The sequence below is a fragment of the Bicyclus anynana genome, chromosome 16 (genome assembly GCF_947172395.1).
Source record: "Bicyclus anynana chromosome 16, ilBicAnyn1.1, whole genome shotgun sequence".
NCBI lineage: Eukaryota > Metazoa > Arthropoda > Insecta > Lepidoptera > Nymphalidae > Bicyclus > Bicyclus anynana.
The window spans coordinates 8219217-8237203 of NC_069098.1; the positions used below are offsets into that span (position 1 = coordinate 8219217).

The following is a 17987-nucleotide window of genomic DNA, read 5'->3' on the forward strand; positions in this document are numbered from 1 at the left end:
AGACACAAGCGGCTAAAATCATGTGACAGATGTCAAAACTCAAAAGTGTAAACAAAAGAAACATTGGAAGTTGGAACAATAAGTTCAAAATTCAAATAATTTATTGGAAAATAAATGCTTACCGTTGAATGTTTATAATAGGAAATGTTTCTAATTCAGATATGTAGGTGATAATCTGACCTATCAAAGGAAAAAGAATCCATTGTTGTTAAAACATTTACAAATGTTTAGGAGCTCCAAGCGCTAAATAATAATACATATCATCATAACAAAAGCAATCCGAGTTTCCTTATAAATGTGCAACATTGTAGTTTTACTTGACCGGCTGTAAAGATGAAGAACACACGTGCCATAGTGTGCAGACCTTCGTTTGTAATTTGCGTGTTATTTTTGTCTTTTTGTTCATGTTTGTCGCCGCAGTGCAGGGATGAAAAGGGTGAACCTGTTGACTGGTAAGTTACTACCTTACACTTTTTATAATTTGAATTTGGAATACATATTTAAATTTTTTATCTGAATAAACAGTGTTAATTCAGAATAGATTACTTACTTAATGTTTTGTTTTGTTAACTTGCTTCTTTTTAATGTTTCTGTTAAATATATTTTTATTGTAGCAGTAAAATTTTTATTGCCTAGTTGGCCTAGTGAACCTATGGCAGTATTTGGTCAGACTTTAAAATATTAGGTTTTCTTTGAAAAAATTCTCTTTAGTAGCCCAGATTTGGGAACTACTGGCCAACAGTCCCAGACATTACAATTAACATGTTATACTTGATACCTTGAGTTTTTTTTTAAATTACTTTCTATACTAAAGCCATTCTCGAGGAATAAATACTGTTTACCAACAAATAAATTAAAAATGAGGGTATATATCACTTCACACCTGATAATAATTATAATTAAGTTGTTCTTAAATTAATGAAAATAAATTTGATTAATAAGCTTAAAACAATTAGATATAGTTAATATTTTTTGAATAAAGTTTTATAAAAAACACAATACATAATTTTAAATGAAAAAGTTATCAAATGACATCTGTTTTCTACCCTCATTTCTAATTTGTTTGTTAGTAAACAGTACTCCTCGAGTATGGCTTTAGTATAAGTTATTTAGTATATGCTTCTTGTAATGCTCCTATAAGTAGAAGCACTTACTTACTTTGGAGCGTTACGGAAGTTCATTTATTCCATTACATAAATTAATAGCACGTAAACCTTTTTATCTTGGAAGGAATTTATCATTCCAAATTTAAATTGATTCATACAATTAAGAACATCATTTTACTTACTATTATTTAAAATTGTGTTTGATCTATATTCTTAATATGTATACTTTATTGAGTCACTAATGATTCATTAATTTGAACAAAAGATGACTAAACTTTGTTGTTTTCCTTTAAACCACTATTATGATATCTTTATGTATATACCTACCCGTTCTATTACTACATACAATGTTTGTTGCCCTGTGTTATACTTATGAAGTACTAGCAGACGCCCGCGACTTAGGCCATCCTTGGTCCAGCCCTCTTGCAAAATCTGTTCTTAACTCATCAACTAACAATAAATTGCCGACCTGCCACATTTCATCTATGTACGTCATGTGGTTTTAGTGGTTTAATCCGAGCCTTTAGCCATGTGGCCAGTGGCGGATTTACAACTATGCCGCCAGTGGGCTATTAAAATTTTGCTGCCCCAACTGTACTCTGAAATTTGACACTATTGTTAAATTTATCGGTTGGTATTTACTATTTTCTACTTTTAATATTTTCAGAATGCTCAGTAGAAATAAAATATTGAAATTTTCATTGAAGTTTTCAAGAGTAGTTTTCTTTATTTCTGTAACTGTAATAAAAACCATTTGGGGCAAAATTGCCGGCATCTGAAATCTGCGCCATAGGCTGTAGCCTACTTATCCTTCTGGTAAATTCACCACTGCATGTGTGCAAGTTGAATTCTCTTTAACAAACTCTAAAGCTTCGAAAACACATCAAAGAAGAAATATTATTATAATAAAACATTGTTTTTAGGTATTATGTGTATAAATTACCCAGAGAAAGGAATCACTTAAACCCTCTTATAAGAGAAGGAGTGGCATATATGTATCTGACTCCTTCAAAGCTGAGAGGAGGTTGGATTATGTCTAATAAAGCTATAGGTGATCCACTGTCAATGGTTGGAAGGACATTAGAACCTTTGTATAAGGTAAATAAAGATTCAGAGTTAATTTTTTATTTATTTATTAGTATACACTTTATTCCACTAACTTAAAAAACAGTAGAAAACATGGTACAAAGGCGGTTTTATTGCTTAAAGCAATATCTGCTAGAGAACAGTTAAAGGAATTAATGTGTAATTAAGAAACAAAATAAATAGTTAGGTACATACAAAAAATATATATAAAAAGTTTTGGCATTTATTTTATTAAATTATAAGTAACATTTGAAACACAATATTTTTATTTTATTTAGATTTTTATTAATTGTGTAAGAGTACAATAAGATGTAAGTGTTATTTTGTTTTTTTTTTTTGCACTAAACACAACCCAACACAACACAATTTACTTAAGTACACAATAAAACACACAGCAATACTGTGATTTTAATATCTACTTAAAATTAATACTATTTAATTATTATTACTATTATAATTATTGTTTTATTATTATTTGATAATTTTACATTTATTAGGCACATGGTTTTTTTGGTTTCAGGATAAAAATACAATTTCTGTCCTGTACAATGACCAGCCTCCAACAAACGAATATCAACCGGATATGCTTCAGTCTGTTGCTGCAATGTATTCAAGAAGTAAAAAAGGTATGTTGAATCAAAATACTAATGTAATTTCTTTTCTTGTTATAAAAATAAAAATGATATCAATGCAAACGATATGAATAGTTAGTAACTATTTATTATTGAATGCAGTTATGCCCTAGGTCCTAGCCATTACAAAAATATTTTACTCTTTCTCAAATCAGCAACAAATTATCCACTGTTGGGTATGTTGTTGTTGGAGTTTTGGCTTTCAAACAACGCTCCTAAACCGCCTGTGAACCAGTGGCTTCTCGCGATGTTATCTGTTCACCTATGAGAGCAGGGCCGTCCCGCCCATACGGCGAACGGAGCGCCCTAGAGGGCGCCTAAATGGCAAATAAAAATAAAAGAAATTCCTTTTTTTTTCGATTGTCTAAATTTCAAGTAAAGATATTAACAAGGCGCACGCGAATAGAGTGCGCGGACGCCATCGCTTCGCCATCCGGTGTCCGGGAATAATTATAGAAGTTACCGATATTTTATTACTTCTAAAATCCTAGTCGACCGTAGACGTTATAGCATCTGATTTTCAATTGATCGAGGACTTCGCTTTCCATACTTTGCACTCACTATTTATTTGGATCTCGCTCCATTCTAAAATTTACTTTGGACCGGCGCGGAGGCTCCTTGAGAGGTATAACGTATTTACAGTTTCGCTATTCCAACGCCAACTGGCTCATCGAACTACGTGCCCCAACCATAACCACTACATTCTTGTGATTTGACATCTTGTGATTAGTCGAGCTATGTTGCTATATTTGGTTCTTCTGCGAATCTTCTCATCTCTGATTCGATCGCCCAGACATACCATATTCTAAAAGTTTACAAAATATTTAAGGTCAAACTAAAAACGGCGGCGTGAACAGATACAGAAAGTTCAAACTCGGCGAAAGTTATTACGATGACTACGATTTAGTGGAGATGTGTAAAATGCACGCAAAGTACATGAAGACTAGAGTTGAAAATGGACACACCAAGGGCGTTGTGTTGGGGGACAAGTTCACCTCGTTGTGGCTTGTGCATTCCGTGCCGAGGTTTCCACCAGTGCCCAATAGTAAGTCATTGTCATCATCATTCCTATGTTCGGCTCACAGCTCGAGTCTCCTTTCAGAATGAGAGGGGTTAAGCCCCAATAGACCACCACGCTGGCCCAATGCGGATTGGCAGACTTCACACACGCGGAGAATTAAGAAAATTCGCACAAGGTTTCCTTACGATGTTTTTCCTTCACCGTTTGAGACACGTGCTATTTAATTTCTTAAAATGCACACAACTGAAAAGTTGTAGGTGCATGCCCTGGACCGGATTCGAACCCACACCCCCGGAATCGGAGGCAGAGGTCATATCCACTGGGCTATCACGGCTATAAAAAATAATATTAACATTTACTTAATAAAAACTGTTCCAGTGCATGGTTTAAACGTCAGCTCCTACAGTTACCCAGCGACTGGTATGAAGTACGGCCAGTCTTTCCTCTGTGTATCAGTACAAACGTCCACACTGAACCAGATCGCAACTCAGCTGAAGTACAATGAACCTCTGATTTCATACTATAACTTACCAGAGGAGTTTAACAGTGAACTACCCAATTTGGTGGATGTTGTGAAAAATAAGACGATAAATGCGGCGCCTTGGTTAGTGTGACTACTATCTTGCCTAAATGATAATTTAGCTAAGTAATGAGCTATAAGGACCTACGCTACAGCTTGGCAAATTCGTTCGTAACACTCCCGATGGTCCGCGCAGGCCGGGAGGGGGATAGCGATGCCCCGCGCGCTCAACCACTCACCCGCGCGAAAAGGACTAGTGCTCAACAGTGAGCTAAATATGATGAATGAAGAATAATCGCTTAAAATAACAAACGAATCACCATATCGGCCAGCATTTAGTAATGGGCCATTCAAATGTGTTCTTGTGAGTTTTTCTCGGGCGTTTGGAACCCTCATAATTTTAGTTTTTTAATCACCATTAAATCATGGCATAACTTGACGTTTCAAAAGTGCTTTGTATATTAAGCCTAATGAAAAAAAATTATTTTGTTTTTTTTTGAGTTTTCTGGTATTTCAGGTACCATATAGAAAGTTTCGAAACGTTGGGCGGCCGCAAGTTTCTCTCGTTTGCCAAGACCGGCAGGTTCAACGACGACTTGTACAGCGGGTTGGTGGGTGAAGTTCTGCAGTCAGATTTACTTGTCGAATCCTGGACCAACGGACCTGGGACTTTGGACTCGGAATGTACTAGACATTTTCAGTAAGTAGGAGCGTCTGTTATTTTAATTTTATCCTGAAGATTATTTATATTTTGATTGACATCGATTAAGTATTATTTAATAGTACATTTTGTACTTTAATGTAGGTGATAAAACACAAAACTTTCTACATAATACTCCTGAAGGTCGCCATGGGTACAGCTATTCCTTATTTAAAACACAATGGGATTGCTCTTCTCTCAGGTTAGGTTTATTATGGCTTTTTATTTTTAACTTAAATATAAAATAAAATTAGCAGTTACACCCGCTTTGAGTGATCCAGTCCACACCCCGTGGGCCGTGAGGATTACGGGGATAAAATATAGCCTATGCATGACACTCTATATACGTGGCTTTCTAGTGGTAAAACAATTTTCAAAAACGATTCAGGATTCTTTATAATACTAGAATAGATTACGCTTTACACTTGCATTATAATACTAGGATAGATTACGCTTTACACTTGCATTATAATACTAGGATAGATTACGCTTTACACTTGTAAAGTGTAAAGCTTTATCTAATGGACCGAGGGTCGCAACCTCCATAGTTGTACCTATAGCACATTACCTATGGTACAAGCGCAGACTGAGAAACGTTTCGTTATTATAAAAGTGAGAGAGGCCTCTTTAAGTCTCTCAAGCTCTCGTTGTAATAGTCTAAATTGTCTCGTCTCGATGTGTCTTGTCCATAAATAAGTACTCTAGGAGTATGATTTCAATTCTCAGAGTACGTAACATAGAGCGGCTCAAGTTCCCGATGGCCAAGATGTCGTTCACGTCGCACAACGACCACTCGAAGTGGGCCGTGGCGGTGGCTCACAAGATGCACAACAGTCAAGACGCTAAGGTCGCTGACTACTGGGTCTGTGTTGGAGACATTAATAGAGCGGTGAGTTACACACTAAATAGCCTGACCTAAATATATACCTATAATAAATCTGTAGAGAGGTCAATTCTGTACATGAAATATATTTCCAAAATAACTATCAGGGGGTGATTAGTGATCGATAAATATGTCTGTCTGTATATTCGTTATAGAAACAAAAACTACTCGACGGGTTTTAAGCAAACTTGGTACAATTATTCTTCATACTCCTGGGCAGGTTATAGTATACTTTTCATCACGCTACGATCAATAGGAGCAAAGCAGTGAAAGGAAATGTTCGGAAAAGCGGAGAAGTTACTCCATTTTTACAGCGATACTACTGTAAGGGCTGGATTAAAGAGGTCGAAGGTCGCAGGCGTCCGCTAGTATAGTATAGTATAATAAATACCTGGATTGGGTCAAACGTATAGAGTATAAAAACGATAATTTAGACCACTAGACATAATTTTTTTTTATCTTTGCCTCTCGACGTCCATTTGCCTCGCTAGATTACACTTTTCGTAACGCATTCGCCAGCTTACTCCCCAAGTCAAGCGTGCGTAAAGAAATTTTACTTCAAAAAAAAATTATCTGTAAGCCTAAGATGCATGCTACGACATCTAGTTAAGAGAAAAGACATAGTCGACCAATTACAGTTGAACCGGAAATATCGCTCGATTGTCCTATCGCAACGAACGAGAATCGTCAATATGTCATTTTGTTGTCACGAGATATGTCGTGACGTCCTGTCAAAATTAGATTTAAAATAAAAAAAAAAATGTATTTCTTTGTAGTTGTCTCAAGAAGCTCGAGGCGGAGGAACAGTCTGCACGTCGGGCCCGATACTATGGGGTAGCTTTGCACATCTTATAGAATCTGTTCAGAATTGCCATTGATATAGACTTCTATCTTATAACTAGACATAGTCTGCTACACCTCACACATGGTGATGAATTTTGTTTAGACATTGTCCTTAATTGCATGGTTACATTGCATGGTACTCCAATCAAGATTTTAGTTGTTGTACACAAGAACTGATATCTTTTTTTTTTGGCAATAAGAAAGGTAGGACAATAATTTAAGCGGATTTCACTCCTATATTATGTCAAAATTGCAGCTCATTCAGTACAGAATTTTCGAGTTTTTAAAGCGAACACAAACCAACATAACATTTTTAAACATTGATTTTTTTAATGAGCACTTATTTTATTAACTTCAAACCATTGTAGAGTTGTTTACTTCGTGAGTAATTTCTCTTTTATTAATTTTAAACGTAAGTCACGTGAGTGATGAATACACTATCTCATGAATATCATTATCAAGATAAGTAAGATTATATAACTAAGAAAAAGAAATGGTCCTATTATCCTTGAGGGACACTATTTTTGCTACAGATCCGGTAGACTGCTTTCTATCTACATTCTAAATTAAATCAAAAGACACCCTTGTAAGTTTGTGGTTTTAACAAAAATGCCGTAGTTACTTGATTTGTCAGTAATGTAGTTTCTCGATCAATGACATTGATTGCACACAATCAAATGCCTTGGATAGGTCTTAAAACACGCGCCACGTAGATTTAAAGACATTTTGTTCTTAATACTGTGATTATTATTATATACCTACTTAACGTAAATATTATTCGATATAGCAATATTTTTGCCATTAAAATATTCCATATTTTTCCTTTTTCTAATAAGTTCTAAACTACATATTCTTGTTTTATATATTAAGTGTATTGTGATCAGATGTAAATATATAACATATAAATAAATTAGTAAGTAGTTATATAGATAGGTTTAGTATTTTTTTATATTGTGTATTTGTGTAAGGAAATGTGTATCAAGAAATTTATTTGTATTTGATTTCTGGTATATCTTTGTACTAGTAAATAATAAATAGATACAAATACAAAATAATTATTAAGGTGATGCATGTGTTTTACTTATTTTCTAAATGAATAATAGCAAAACATTCTATATTCAACAATATCACCTCATTTTACGTTACGAGCATACTTTAAATATCTGCAATTTCGAAGCCCATAAAAATCTATTTTACGTACATACCGATAAAGATAAACTCACTACTAGTAATACAATTTCATAACATCGTAAAGTTTATATAAATTCTTTACCGAAGGTACGTGAATTTCGTATGGTCGATTTTCTTAGTATTTTTTATTTGTACGATTGTTTTGATGATGAGAGTCTATACAAATATTTTGTGTTTGATCAACTTTCTATCGACTTTGTCTTTGAATATGCAAGGGTGGAATTATATCAACTTGCATTGTAGAGACAATAACAACTCGCCTGTCGATTGGTGATTATATTGGTTTTTCCTTTAATTTAATAATAACCGTATATAATATTTAAAAATGTTTTTTTAATCTATAGATATTTTATATACCTTTTGATCTTGGGTTATGTTGACCTTTTGCCTTCAAAAATTACCTAAAAAAGCAAAAACTTATATAATTGTCCATAAATCACAAATTTTAGGTGGTACATTTACAAACCACCAAGCAAAGTGGTACCTTTCTTTGAACTGGGACTTAACTTTACGTTTATTATCCCGGATTCGCCTGGGAGATGGGGAATGTCAAATAAGTATATCACTTCCAATTCGATGCTGCAGAACACACTTGCGCCTTTATTCAGGGTAAGAATTTCATATTTTATAAGCAACAAGATTAGGTATCATAAAAAATTATATCTTAAAGCAGTGTTTGTCTTAATTGGTCGCTATCCTTTGGGGGTCACAAAGCCTTCCTTGCGATCAAAAATTTCAACGAGAAGGTTGGACATTGTTTCTTTTCAAAATGTGGTCTTTTTTTAATGTTGCACATTTGGTGATGTTTTTGAACAAGACTAAAATTAATTTGTAAACATCAATTCAGCCAACTTACAGTGACCATCTAGCAGTAGCAATGTATGACTACCGTGAAGGTGATCACAGATTCGCAGGGTCGGTAGCCCGCGGTATTCTAATGGCCGACGAGTTGGGCGGTGTCTGGATATATCACACTGTACCCAATTTGGTCAATTTGTGGAGTGAGTATTATGACTAGCATAGCTTATTATGTTATTGATTATTCATAACAAACTGTTATTTAACTTGTATTGTTTGTTTCTTTAGATCAACTATTGAAACGGATTTTTTAAATTATTAACTCCTCAGATTGTTCTGAAATTATGCATCGTTTAGTTCGCATGACAATGCATTAGGTTAGGTTAAATCCAATGTGGTGAATTCCCAAACACGGCACACTATTCAATGTTTAAACACACTCAATTTGGCAGGTTTAAGCTTTAAATCCCTGTGCCCTGTCTCATAGCAGGAACTATTAAACAGGCCTGTTGTAGGTTAAATATAGCCTGATGATTGTGGCGACATATTTTAAGTTGTTCGTCCGTCTAAATTTTGCATACATACCAAATTCAATAAAACCTTGCTAATTCCTATAGATGGTCGTCAGACTTTTCCTGAGAAAGAAAGTTCAAACGGACACCTTATAATGTGTTTATCAATGGGTTTTCAAACTGCAAATGCAATTGTACGTGCTCTGAGAAACCTCTACCCCAAAGTGACTTATTTGAAAATTCCGAAAAAGTTACAGCATTTGTTGCCTGAATGGAATTTATTAGAAATCCCTTTGAAGAGGTGAGTGATTATTTTGCTTTTCTTTTTACTTTTTTACTGCGGCAATTTATAAATTAATTCGGTATTTTTTTTGAAAAATCGACGAATTTTGCTGTGAATTCCACTCGCACCTGACAAAAAACTGTTTAGAAACCTTTCACTCTGTTATAGGCGCGTTCTAAGATGTTATTTCTTCTTAGTTTCGTTGTATTTTCGAGGAGAATAGCAAAATAAAATATGTGTTCGCAATTTTTTTGCAATTTTTCGCCTTTTCTTTTCAACAACTAAACGAAAAGCTCAAGTGTTGTGTGTACATACATATATAGCTGGTGCCTACGACAGTCCAATGGGGAGCGAAGCCTTTTGGATTTGGATCTGAGTTCGACCCCTTTTTCGTGGCTTAAAGTAACGCCACTCATTCAAGTCATTCATAAATACTTTCTTATCTTGCAGGCCTAGATCGAGTGCCCAAAGGTTTGTTACACGCGGTAACACGCCCGTCGAGCTCCTCATACAGCGCCCGGGGGACAATCAGTCCATCTACCAGACTTTCGCCAGCTCCAAGTACATTGTTCTAGATGTGTATGGACACAGTGACAGTGAATATATCTCGTCGATTTGGAGCAGAAAATATAGGTATGTTATCTACACTGGATTTAACAAATCATCATAACCGAAGTACCAAGTCAGCGTCGAAACAAGGCGGCAGATAAAGGAGCTAAAAAGACAAATCTCTCACTCTTGATCTTGACTCTACTGAAGTGGTGTTTAGCAAACAAGACAAACAGTGCGCGATCCTGTGCTTATTTGTGAAACGCTCAAGGACCACGCATTTGGATCGGATCGGTTGAATGGAACGTTCTATCTTCTGTTCACGTTCTGGTCACGTGATCCCAATATTTACTAAGCGGGTTCCATGTAATCTAATATACCATAACGGACGATCCAGCCTAGTCTAGTAGTGCTAGCCTAGTCTAGTAGTGCTAGCCTAGTGGATATGATTTGGAGGGTTTGCTCTGCCTTCGATTTGGAGGGCGTAGGCTCGTATCCGGTCATGCACCTCAAACTTTTCAGTTATGTGCATTTTGAGAAATTAAATATTACGTAACGGTAACATATTAAATGGTGAATAAAAACATCGTTAGGAAACCTGCATACCTGATAATTTTCTTAATTATTCTCTACATGTGTGTAGTCTTGTCAATCCGCATTTAGACAGCGTGGTGGACTAAGGCCTATCCCCCTCTCATTCTGCGAGGAGACTCGTGCTCAACAGTAAGCCGAATATGGGTTGTTAATGATCATTAACCATCCGATACTCATCAGGATTCAGCTTGATTAAATTCTGAGTACTCACTTTTAGGCCTGTTGAGTGTTAAGTAAAACATTAATTTCCTTGTATCTTGGTTTATAACATCTTATTACAGTTCGTTTCATGTAGGATGGAGCGGGTGACAGTTCGTTTCACTCTTGAAAGTTTGCCGCGGTTCACGATAATAGGTATTATGAACGTCATACAGGCTGTCTGTCACCGCACCCATGCATCCATCTGAAAAACACTTACCTTATTAGCCGATAGACGTCCACTGCTGGACTCTTACTGGACTTACTCTGGCCTCTTGCATAGACCTCTCAGCACAACGGTCTCGGTCCCTTCAACCCGCTTAATATCCTCGGTCCACCTAGTGGGGGGTCGACCAATATACACAATTACAGAAAAACACTATAACAGCATTTTTCTTTTTGTAGTGTACGCAACATCGACAGCATATCCATCAAACTTCCCGAAAAGGTTATTTACATAAACAACATGACAGATCGTATGAGGTTTGCAGTTAGTACGGCCGCGGATTGGCAGACCTTGGGCTTGGGGCCCAAACAGTACTGGTCGTGTATCAGCAATTTGGATAAAGAGGACATGAGCGGCGCTGGTGGTGATATGCTTTGCGTGGAGGACTACAGAGTTTGGAGAACGTTTGACAATTTAAAAGTTAAGGAACCAAGTTGTATATCATGAAAGTCTGGCCGCTCGGAGGTCGTTTCTGACAGGTCGTGATTGAATGTAGATGAGACAAACAGCTGGGAGTTACTCGCCCATGCGATCACGACCTGGCAGAAATGCTCTTATCGGTCGGACATTAGACTCCAGTCGCGCGATAGGGGCGTAGCAACCGCTGTATCCACCGACTACAGGGCCCCTTACATGTGAAAGCAATAATTGGTAAATTGTAATCCACAATGTCACTTTGTTGGTTGTTTAGGAATAATTATTATAAAATGAAAGAAACATGATAATGTAAGAAAATGTTTTATTAACACAAACATATTTACACGAGTGTTCTTATGTTGATCATTAACCGTATATTATTAATGCCACCAACGGATACAAACGCGCAACTGCCATGACGTCACTGGACTGAAAGCTACTAAGATTTGAGGAAAACATGACAAATCAAAGATAATATCTAAATCTTGGTATTTAATTGTTTGTTGAGTACTACTATTATTCTAATAACACTTCAATTTCCTTTACCCAAACTCTTAAGTTGTTATAAAGGCCTCAACCCCGGGAGGGGTTGGAAAAGATTACCGGGGGAGCAAGATTCCTCGCGACGCACCCGGGCAAGGAGGTACTGCCTCAAAGCCCGTACCCCCGCCCCGTTCACACGGGCCGGAGAAGACCCAAACGTCGTTTCTCTGTGATCATTGGGTCTGAAAATTATTTTTGAAATGACATGTTTTCTTCGAAAGTATAGTTTAGTAACTCCCTAATAAACCAACGATGGTTGGCACTGTGTGATTCGAAAACAATAAATCGAGAGCTCAAAGCAAAAGTTGCTGAAATGAAATCTTAATGTGATCATTCCACCACAATCGCCAAGTCGATCAGTACTGACTGCGCGAAGAATTTTGGTCTCAACAAATCAGTACAAAGAATTTGGCACATACATCTACTATCCCGTGCCTTCGATAAGGGATCAGCAGGTCGAAGTTAACCTTAGAAAAATAGATACAGAGCAAGTGTCTGTGGCAGCTAGATCTTCGTAATTTTACAAAAGTAGAAAGTTCGTCAAACTATGCTACTAAGTAGTTTTACCCTCGCCATTAAATATATAAAAGGACGAGCGAGCGAGAGTCGCTGTTTATTTAAATCACGTTGCGGAGTGAATCTTCTGTACTAGAACATATGTATTTTGTGGTATGGAGAAGGTTTGCCACGCAGTTAAGTGTGTCTGGGGACGGAGTAATTGGCCGTTTTAAAGTACCTTTGTTATATGTTTAATTTGTTTAAAACTAGGCTTTCTACCATCTGCTTGAGTACTTCGGACACATTGCCAGAAAAGACGGATAATCTCGAGAAACTGATGGTCACGGATCAGTGGCCTTATTATGTATCTCAGTGTACCATTCAAGCTATGTCACTACGTCGACTTTCGTCGTATTTTCGTTTTTGGGATCATCTAACATAGTTATTTCTACGACTTTCCTTGACTGCGCCATTTTACATCAAGTAACAATGATGTTTTATTTTAACAATCATCTAACATTAATATTTCAACAAAATTACGTAATTACCAGTTTTTTGTTAAAATAACGTTAATACTCGCTACTTCCACTACTATACTAATGTAACTTTAAGTAAAATGACGTTATTCCGTTGAAAAAGCAATGTTAAATATTGTATTAAAAACGAAAATACGATTAAAAACGATGTAGTGACTGATTATATGAATGGTACACCGAGTTACATAATAACCCTGCAGATCCGCACCATACTTCACTCACTCTACAATGCTCTTCGGTGGCCGGAAACAGGACAAGATGGCGTGACACAATAAAACTCAAGGATGACGTTGGTCATGACCCTCACCTCATACCTCATATATGAGGAACACGATTGAAGGAGGAGGATCTCTTTAAGCAACTATTACATTACTTCATACTTGTCTTCCGTTTTTATTGATGGTAGGAGTGGGTATGGGTTGACAAACTATAAGCTTCTATAAAATAACGAAGATCTGGCGGTTATAGGCTCCAATATACTTTACAGTGTGACTGCTCGTAGAATGCGTCCCTGTGTAAAACAAAAGTTGACATATTTTTTTTGTAAATTGGGCAAATAAATTAATGAAATTTACGTCGTTTATTGTAATTGTGAGAAACGCATTCTTTTAACAACCGCTTTTTAAAAAATACATAAACATTTATAATATATCAATAAAATAATTAAATGAAAATTTGCATAATTTACTTTAAGTAGGTGTCTTTGGATAAACATGCATAAATAACCAGCGTGGCAGTTACATTTAAAGCATTTCGTCCAATATTGGATACAATGTTAGAAACGAGATTACATTCATTAAGTATCGACGTTAAAACAAATCATTATTGACTTAAAATTATTATATTTACAGTTTCTTAATATACTTTTAAATATATCCAATAATTGACTTGTGTAAGGTGAAAAGGACATCAAAATCAGTTTAGAATAATCCAGCCTTATGCCAACGAACGGAGTAATCGTAAATCAATGGGCTCTCAAAGAGGGCATCCTCGTAAACCAAGAATCCTGCTTTATCTTCAAATAGTAGGAATCCCTCGGTGCAGGTGATGTGAGGGCTTCTTCCAAGACCTTTAGAGCGTTTGTTGGTAACACCTTGGCACTGTATTCCGCTGCTTCTCCGGGCATGGTCACTGCACAAGTGGCTGAGGAGGACGAGCTCACTTCCGAACTTGGGGTTTCAGGGCGGCTGCAAGAACGATTAGAATTTAAGATTAATTAGAAGTAGATTAAATAACGACATTAAATATCGAGTAACTAAAATATAGATTTTTTGTAGGGTAAATTTACTCTTTCTATAGATATGCGTCTACTTCCTTTCTATGATGTATCTTTGCAGTTCTAAATACACATATTACCGAAGCCAAGCTAGCATTGCTATGGTCTGGAGGATATGATTGCTGGTGAAGTTGCAAAACCATGAAGTGATCTTGATGAGGCCTGACATAACTGATACAACTGGCAGCTAGATAGTTGCGCCATCTAATCGCTGTCAAGCTGTCGCCCTCTGCGTCCGGTCGACCCTGTCAGTGTCTGTTGCGAGGCCTGACATACCTGGACGGCTGGCTAGGCGGTGTGAGCTGCACGGGCGGCGCGTATATCTCCGCTGCGGACAGGTCCGGCGCGTGTAACAGCACCACGTGCAGCCGCCGCGCCCGCAGCGACGCCCGCAGGGCACGCGCCGCCCCCCACGTGCCCCACCTCACCGCCGCCGCGCCAGCGCTGCCCTCGCCCTCCGCGTCCGGTCGACTCAGACTGTCGCATGCGGTGTCTGATGTAAGACCTGGAAATTAAAAAAAAAAACATATAAATAGCGTTAGATGCTCAACAGCGTCCCTGAAACTAAGCGCGCTCTACATTGACAGCGCTCGCGGCGTGTGACTGTGAGTGTACAAGACGTTCGCACCGTGCGCGGCTTTCAGGTTCACGTTTTGCGCCGTTCCCCGATTGGTGTCGGTATTCTGTGTATGGCTTCAATGCAGTGCCGTAAATAGCCATTTCCGCGCCTATAACTGCGCCCTATTTAAGTAGACCCTTTGCCTAACCTTTGACCCAATACATAAGAACATCTTTGTATAACTAAATGTAATGTTTCTTGCAAATAAATGATTCTTCTTCTCTTCTTCTAAATGATTCTCTTCTTTTCACCTAGACTTGAGTATAATTATATAGATAGATTACCAATGTAAAACAGTCGTCCAGCGTACGGGTGGTCGGACGCCGCCGCGGCGAGCAGCGGTGAGAAGGAGCGAGCCACTCTCAACGCCCCCAGCACGTTGCTACGCAGCGCGCTCTCCCAGCACGCCGCGCCGCCGCGACCGCTGCTACCTGCCGTGTTGATGACTGCCCACACGCCTGATACGGAATCACATCATGTTTATTAAGTAGTTGGTTTTAGGATTGGATAATAATATTAATTTTTAATTACCTACCTACTTCAGAATTGTTTTAGAAACTACTTCAGAATTTTTTTTTGTTCTCTAAATTATCTAATATCAAGAGAGTTAGCTAATCCTAATCAACAAATAAAAAAAAAAATAGTAATACACACAAAATTATTGCACAGATTTTAATGCCCAAAGAGTATAACTAGTGTCATCTGTTATCAATAGTGACAACTTGTTCGTAAAGTTATTGCAGTCGATAACTTCGCTCTGTCATCACTTTGTTATGTAACTTACGTATAGGTCGGTAGATGGCACTGCGTATATTGATGTCTCCATTTCAATACTTCATTATAATTGGATTTACTTTATGTAGTTGTTTAGTGTATTATTTTTTATATGTTGGTCTTTATTTTTTACTACAAAATTATAGTCGGTTTAAAAAACAAACTACTTCAGTCTACAATAGTAAAATTTTACGAAGCACTCGCAAGCACTGCTGGTGTAGTGGTATCATGCAAGATTCCCATTCTTGCGACCCGGGTTCGATTCCCGGGCAGTGCAATCTCTTTTGCGTTTATTTTGATATTGCTTTTTTTTGTGTTCATATTTATAGTAAACACATAACATAGAACGTCATATCCTACTAAACTTCTAGGTGACATATTTTTATTATTCAGTTAATTTATTACTAGTACTTAGTCAGGGATCCGTTGAACATTTTTTACAACGGATTACTATCAAGTTAATTTTTCGTGAGCAGCTTCACGATTAAGTTGTTTATTTACGAAAATTCTTGGTTCTGGTAGCTAACTGAGTTACCAGGAAATGAAAATTTCTGAGCGTCGGAACTAGATAATGTACCACGCAATTTGTAGGACAATTTGTGGCTGTTAAGTTGTTTAAGGATTAATTAAGCAACAGTTAAAAACATATGGTAAGCTACCCTCCTCCCAACTTGTACGAGTATCAATAGCGAGGTTATTAAAAGTTATTACTTACTAACCAGCTGTTTTCTTACTCTCACAACAACAACAACTCACAACAACAACAACAACTCAACAGTCACAATGTCTTACAAATTGCGTGGTACATTATCTCGTTTCGACGCTCGATGATTATAGTTGATCTAATAAATGATGAATATATTACCATGTTCGCCGGCCGGTAAATGTTGAGCAGTCGCTCGCGCCGCTTCCTCTAGTAAATCCTCCCTCGCCACGTCCAGTTCAAGAGTTGCCAGCCTCGGCGGCGGCTGGTCTTCAGGCGTGGCTGCCACGTGCGCTTGCAGCCAGGACTCTGCCAAACGGGCCCCCAAGCCCCCTGGACGACAACCAGCTATGACCCGCCATCCTTTGCCGCTTAGATATGTTGCTATCTGTGAAGGATATCATGTCACTTTTAATAAAATTAGAGGTTTCTAAATAAGATCTAGACTAAAACAATGTGATCATTGTAAAGTACCTATACTATAGGCTCGCCACGGATGTTTATGTTTGTGAAGTTAGCTGCGGAATGAGTATGCGCATTCGTAAAGACTGCCGTTTGTACCGTTATTGATTCATTGCGCAGTCATTTGTTGCTAACTTCACGAACACAATATCTCGTGGCGGACCCGTGACTCGTGAATGTTTTCTTTTTGTTTTTCCTTACATACGATTTTGATCAAACTAGCCTTTGCTTAATCTGGCCGGTTAAAAATCCGTTGAGTAGGATAGCACCAACAATCAGAAAATAATTTCTATAGATGAATGATTTAGCATCTTTTTGATTAGCAGCTCTGCTATTACGAGTATGATCATTGGGTTTTTAGTTTTTACTCTTCGATTTCTTGTAATAAATAGAAGATCTAAATAAGTAGCAATCCCTCATAGTGAAATTTATTCTACTAAATAAACTTATTTGTATGTAACGTAAGATAATGTTTTCTTGGCGAAGTAGGTGAGTGAAATCGTAACAAATGAAAATTGCGAGTAAAACATATCTATAGATACCGAAGAAACTTTGTTTATTTTACAAATCATTCTACTGGCGTGGGACGTTAGGATCACTTTTGATAATGATAATAATGTTTGAGAGCTCATTCTAAGAGCTACGGATTTATGAAAATGCTTTGCTAAGGATTGCTATAAAGTATTATCTAAAAAAAAAGTAATGACCGCGACTGTCGGCATGACCCAGCTCCGACTTCGAATTGCTGAGAATTTCTTGTACCTATTTAAGGCTAAATACTACATAGCCCCAAACCAAGACTTCATGATCCCTAGCCGCAATATGTTAACTATTGAATTAACGGACCAGTCGAGTATGATTATAGAGCAAATTTTGAGTCTCTTACCGGTTCTTTTCAGCAGATCCTGCCTTTCGAACTTGGAGAGTCACTACTAACAGACAAACCTAACCTTCCAAAAAAAACATAGAATCTCCTAATTTTTGGAAGTCGGTAAAAAAGTGCTTGTAAAAAAGCCA

At 37.2% G+C, this 17987-nt stretch overlaps 3 protein-coding genes and 1 non-coding gene across 4 annotated transcripts in view; 3 read left to right on the top strand and 1 right to left on the bottom strand.

Annotated features, from left to right (window-relative positions):
- Positions 1-30: 30 nt before the first annotated feature.
- LOC112056545 (deoxyribonuclease-2-alpha) lies at positions 31-7777 on the top strand. Its single transcript, XM_024096984.2, has 8 exons — positions 31-452; positions 2030-2204; positions 2713-2818; positions 3654-3869; positions 4224-4449; positions 4883-5065; positions 5792-5954; positions 6725-7777. The coding sequence occupies exons 1-8, from the start codon at positions 334-336 to the stop codon at positions 6824-6826; spliced, it is 1290 nt and encodes a 429-aa protein (XP_023952752.2). The 5' UTR covers positions 31-333; the 3' UTR covers positions 6827-7777.
- A 130-nt stretch (positions 7778-7907) lies between these two features.
- LOC112053747 (uncharacterized) lies at positions 7908-11842 on the top strand. Its single transcript, XM_052886065.1, has 3 exons — positions 7908-9593; positions 10026-10208; positions 11322-11842. The coding sequence occupies exons 1-3, from the start codon at positions 9448-9450 to the stop codon at positions 11587-11589; spliced, it is 597 nt and encodes a 198-aa protein (XP_052742025.1). The 5' UTR covers positions 7908-9447; the 3' UTR covers positions 11590-11842.
- A 22-nt stretch (positions 11843-11864) lies between these two features.
- The window catches only part of LOC112056544 (uncharacterized), a 67253-nt gene continuing 61130 nt past the window's right edge, over positions 11865-17987 (bottom strand). Inside the window, exons 3-6 of the mRNA XM_052886064.1 lie at positions 16671-16896; positions 15316-15489; positions 14689-14917; positions 11865-14323 (exon numbers count right to left, since the gene is read on the bottom strand). Coding sequence (XP_052742024.1) covers positions 14101-14323; positions 14689-14917; positions 15316-15489; positions 16671-16896 — 852 coding nt within the window. The 3' untranslated portion in view covers positions 11865-14100. The remainder of the gene's footprint in view (positions 14324-14688; positions 14918-15315; positions 15490-16670; positions 16897-17987) is intronic.
- On the top strand, positions 16012-16082 carry Trnag-ccc (transfer RNA glycine (anticodon CCC)). Its single transcript has one exon. It is a non-coding gene; the product is annotated as a tRNA-Gly (tRNA).

Coding starts and splice junctions, on each gene's coding strand:
- LOC112056545 (XM_024096984.2), top strand. CDS start 334: ATGAAGAACACACGTGCCATAGTGTGCAGACCTTCGTTTGTAATTTGC. Junction 2,819..3,653: donor GTATTCAAGAAGTAAAAAAG/GTATGTTGAATC, acceptor AAAATATTTAAG/GTCAAACTAAAAACGGCGGC. Junction 4,450..4,882: donor ACGATAAATGCGGCGCCTTG/GTTAGTGTGACT, acceptor CTGGTATTTCAG/GTACCATATAGAAAGTTTCG.
- LOC112053747 (XM_052886065.1), top strand. CDS start 9,448: ATGTGTTTATCAATGGGTTTTCAAACTGCAAATGCAATTGTACGTGCT. Junction 9,594..10,025: donor TTAGAAATCCCTTTGAAGAG/GTGAGTGATTAT, acceptor CTTATCTTGCAG/GCCTAGATCGAGTGCCCAAA. Junction 10,209..11,321: donor ATTTGGAGCAGAAAATATAG/GTATGTTATCTA, acceptor TTCTTTTTGTAG/TGTACGCAACATCGACAGCA.